Source organism: Argopecten irradians, chromosome 2, assembly GCF_041381155.1.
Source record: "Argopecten irradians isolate NY chromosome 2, Ai_NY, whole genome shotgun sequence".
Taxonomy (NCBI): domain Eukaryota; kingdom Metazoa; phylum Mollusca; class Bivalvia; order Pectinida; family Pectinidae; genus Argopecten; species Argopecten irradians.
The window spans coordinates 580,296-585,167 of NC_091135.1; the positions used below are offsets into that span (position 1 = coordinate 580,296).

Below are 4,872 nucleotides of genomic sequence, written 5' to 3' on the forward strand. Positions count from 1 at the left end.
CAATTTTTGGGTTAAATAAGGTAACTGATCTTAATGAGAAACTCATTCATCAGCATGATCCCATACCATTGTTTTCATCTGGTAATATTGTTTGTACAGGTTCCACCAAACTTAAAGTCTCAGGATCATCACCTATCTTAACTCAATTTCTACCTCCTTAAATTTACAACTGGTACCAAATTTAGACTTAAGTAATCTCGCTATCAGTAAAAGAATGATGAACAACAGAATCAACACAACGCTCTCACCAAACAACAGATACGTGAACCATGCCGGAGACAATGTTTCCATTAAGTAGCCTAGCACAATAGGATTTATCATGGTCCCGCTTGAGGCCGATATCAGAAACATAGACGCCACTTTTCCCGATACTGGTAACAGTTCATCTTCTGTCCATGAAAACACTGTGGGGAAAATTATCGACATGGCTGCACCCGTTAGTATTGCACAGGCCCAGATGCCACTGTCTATTCTGAAATGTCCAAATGCTAGAAGTGCGCCTAATACACTTCCTAATGCTATTGTAAATCCAAATATCATTTTGTCAGGTTTTATACATTTAATTAACCAAATTCCAGAAAATCGACCTAATCCATACACAGCCCAAAACAGGGAGGTAGCATACGACCCGTGGGCCTTAGTCCAGCCCATATGTTGTACACAGTACGTTGTGAGGAAGGAATTGAAGGTGTCTTCCACGGCACAGTATGTTCCAAGATACACACAGACACTGACTAATACAAGCACCTTATAAGAATCTGGCAGCTCTCTTGTAATCCTCTTGCTCTCTTCTACAGTTTTTATAGAATTTTTACGTTTGCGTCTCCGCGCCTGTAGATACAAGATGAGGAAGGGTATAGCACTCGACAGGTTCATAGCTGCAGAGATTGAAAAAGCTATGTATAATTTGGAATCCTCTCGACTATAACCAGAAGCAGGGTCCATTGTAGTAACAGCAGGAATAGGTGTGGTTATACCGGTCTCTATGACCGAGGGCATCGAGGTATTGTATAGTATTTGAGACATGTTCAAATCTGTGCCATAAGCTGTCATATTATTTCCCAGACTTGAGTTACCCGCTCTTTGATGTCCTTCTTCCAGAAGAAATGGAGCAGTTGCTAAGGGAGATAGGATTCCACCTATAGCAAATGCAAAGTGGAGAGCCTGTAGAAATGATCGACCATCTTGGCCCCATGTTGAAATCAGAAGAGCATTCCCACCTGAAACCAAGGATATGCAGAACTTTAAATGCAAATAGCTTTTTTGATTACATACATTCAACCAGTAATCAGCATTTTTGCTTTTTTAATAATGAAAGGTTTTTATTGTCGACATTTAATTTTTTTTTACTATAACATATAAATATATCAATTGTTCTTTGCCACAATTGCTATAAAATCACATTCCTGTGTAGATGTTAAAAAATCCCTGAAATCCAGAAATTTTGAATATATTTAAGTCAAGGTAAGTGAAATTATAAGGCCTCAAAAAGAGGGAGGGCGCTTATAGGAATGGGGCACTTAATTGGTTGAATAGAGTAGGTCATTTGGTCAAATAAAATACAATGTGTATATCAATATGTTGTATATACCATATATTTGGAATATTTCTATATGAGTTTTCCGATAACACATTAAAAAATAAATCAGGATAGATGAACCCTTTATTTTCTTCTCATTCGTCCTATACATTGAGGCAAGTTTCTAATCCATCTTTAGAACTATGGCAACAGACATAGATTCTTTACTATCATGCCCTTAGCTAGACAAATATATATTATTGTAATAGGCTTGAGCAGTATACCAATGTACTGATGTGTATACCGGAGGATTTTTTCATACCTGTATCAAGTCCTCCTCCGTAGAATCCTCGACAGAACTGCACAGTCATCATGAGTTCATACAGGAAACACCAGGGGATGATAGCAGAGAAGAAAACCCCTGTGAAGGTGTACAGGAAAAGTAATAGGATCTTGTTGAACCGGTCAAACAGCAAACCGCTGATGAGCGAACCAACCAGGTAGCCTACAGAACCGCTGGTCAGAAAGCTGGACGCTTTCTTCAGATCTGTATTGGTGATGATCCGCAGGTCAAGGAAGGAAGGTCCGAACTGACCCACCAGCCAACCCTATAGCAGAAAACAAACAAAGTTAATAACACATCTCTAGTTTTGTCCATAGACCACAAAGGAATAATTTATGTCCAACTTGAAAATATATACAAATTAATGACCATTTGATATTTAAAGTTATATTTCATGTAATTTTCAATCTAACAAACTGTTGTAAAACATACAAGTAACTTATATTATTTAATACTTTTGTGAATATTAACTTTACAAAAGTCGGTAAATATGGAAAGTTTAAAACTTCAAGAGACAGAGAAAAATATGTAGAACACTTTCAATGCTTCTTCTATGACAAAAAGACAGCAAGTTGTAGACTACACAACTTTAATGTATAACTTCATTGTATGCTATATAATTTTCAAAAAGAACTAATGTGGATGTATTTACCAGTATAACAAAAGACCAGCAGATACTCAAACTCAAGATAACTTTATCTTTGTATGTTGGATCTGTTTTCATTCTCTCCATGAATGACAATTTCTCATCTTCCATCTTTCCCTCTGACCCAGTAGGAGTTGTCTCCCTTTGTGTAAGTTGATCGCCCGTGTAGGTCTTGTCTTTTCTCTCATGAGCTGAGGTTTCGCTCTTGTTGGTGCCACCATTTTGTCCTTCTTTGACAAGGAAAGATAGGATTTCATCCTGATTGGGGACTTTGGTATCAACATCTGCCATCTCCCTAACAAATGAAAGAAAATTATAAATATTGAAAAAATTTAATATCATTTTGTAGACCTGTTGTAGTTAATTTTTTAGAGGAAATATAGGTAATAAATAACTACTGTCATTTTTATCATAATTTAAAATGGTTTAATGGAATGACATCCTAATGTCAAAGAAATGTTATAATTCAGTTAAATAACATAATTAATATAATTTTCAATTTCTTTTCATATCAAAAATGATAATCAGATTGCTGCTACATATGTGAATATATAGAAATATAGGACTTGTGTACATGTATATGTATAGATCTCTGGATAATAGAAGTTTTTGCTCTAGTGTGTGATATCTAAAATATTTTAAAGATGCTCCACTGCTGACAAATGATTATTTTCCTCTATCAAAAGCAGGAGCAAACAATTTAATATTTCCCTCGGTTACAAAAGTTACTTAGTATACACCATAACCACCATTGAAAAATTTGAGTTTCTAATTTTACTTCAAGATAAAAATTATTAAATATAATTAATTGCTTCCCAAAAAAAAATCCATAACACTATGTCCTACTTATATATGGAATGCAGTACTGTTTGTGCATGCACCGAAAGCAAAATAAATTATTTAAAATTATTTTTTGTATTAATTAGACATATATATATACACGAATAAACACCATTTATTGTTCATATGATGCCAGATGGATCTAATTAATGTTCTGTCGGCGGTGGAGCATCTTTAATAATATAACGTACATATTTGTACATCTGGAAAACTTCACACAGGGAATGATGTAGATGACAGGAATAGCACACTAAGGCCTACACATAATAAAAGTGAAAACAGTAAAGCTGTGATGCATGCCTGTCTGTAGGCAGGAGTAATAGAAGGGGGGTAACTCTACTTTGAAACTGGCCGTTTAAAGACTGCGTTCGAGGTAACAAATAATAGGTAATTAACAAAACAAAAATAACAATTCAATACACGAATATCATTACGAAAATAGCACATATCTGTCATGATCTGATATCCCCTGATCAATATAAGCCGTACGTTCAAAAGTAAGCCACAGTATCAAATTATCAGCGGGGCAATAGCATGGCATTTGACCGGCATTTCGTCAGACGCATATAAAATCGCACCTGCTCGGCCCACACTGCCAGAGAAAGTTACGACGAATGGACATTGATCACATGTCATTTTAGCTAAAATGTTTCTGCTTTGACGGTAAAGTCGCTAAAGTACTCAAAAGACCAACCCAAAACAGTCTGTTGCCTTCAAACGAATTTCACCTTCTACAGCTGTTCTAGCATAAAGTGATCATACGTCGACATTAGCATAGATCCATAGATATGAATAAATTACGAATAACTACCAACCTGGTATAATAACTACTTTTCAAAACATAATTTCTCTTCTCATGCTTTCTGGGAATTTCCTCGGGACATCCTGATTGATGACATGGAAATACCGGGGCACACCGAACGGTGAATCATCGATACATGCGTACTTGCGTGTACCTAACCGACGCTTAGACCGAGAAATAGTAACAAAGAGCATCCGGCGATGATAAGAGGACTGGCAAGATATATGGGGCCACAGTACTAGTTGTTTCGGCACCGAGTACATGTAGTTTCGGTAGATCTACTTTAAATAAAGTCGTTTCGGGTACTTACAGAAATCGTAGTACTTATTAATAAATAAATTATAATATTTACGTAATATCACGTTAAATGTCAGAGAAGTTGTGTTATTCTGGCAAATTTGTGATATCCATGTCATGCAATTCATTCATTTTTTCTTTTCTTTCTTTTTTCTTTTTCACGGAACATTATTCATATAGAATTTTTAAGATATTTGTTTAAAATTACTTCGGAAAAATCTTGTTTTTGGTGGAGACATATATTAATGAATTTCGTATGAACGTTACAATTCCATAAAGTTTGCCAGCTAGCAGTATAATTATGAACAAAAATCAAATCGTTTTATTACGCAGCACAAAGAAGCGCGTAGAATGAGCAATTTAAGTAGGTTTCTAGATCTACAACTTTTGTGATAACAAAATCTTATCCGTATTGTATTTTTAAT

General features: G+C 35.4%; 1 protein-coding gene across 1 annotated transcript; it reads right to left on the reverse strand.

Annotated features, from left to right (window-relative positions):
- LOC138313956 (sodium-dependent glucose transporter 1A-like) lies at positions 1–4,419 on the reverse strand. Its single transcript, XM_069254184.1, has 4 exons — positions 4,164–4,419; positions 2,515–2,803; positions 1,842–2,127; positions 1–1,220 (listed from the first exon to the last, which is right to left on the reverse strand). Exons 2-4 carry the CDS (start codon positions 2,797–2,799, stop codon positions 133–135), a joined length of 1,659 nt encoding a protein of 552 aa, XP_069110285.1. The 5' UTR covers positions 2,800–2,803; positions 4,164–4,419; the 3' UTR covers positions 1–132.
- Positions 4,420–4,872: the final 453 nt, after the last annotated feature.

Excerpts from the sequence above, each read along its gene's own strand:
- LOC138313956 (XM_069254184.1), bottom strand. The coding sequence starts at position 2,799 with ATGGCAGATGTTGATACCAAAGTCCCCAATCAGGATGAAATCCTATCT. Across the intron at positions 2,128-2,514 it reads GCTGGTCTTTTGTTATACTG|GGTTGGCTGGTGGGTCAGTT; the intron begins GTAAATACATCC and ends TTTCTGCTATAG. Across the intron at positions 1,221-1,841 it reads CGGAGGAGGACTTGATACAG|GTGGGAATGCTCTTCTGATT; the intron begins GTATGAAAAAAT and ends CCTTGGTTTCAG.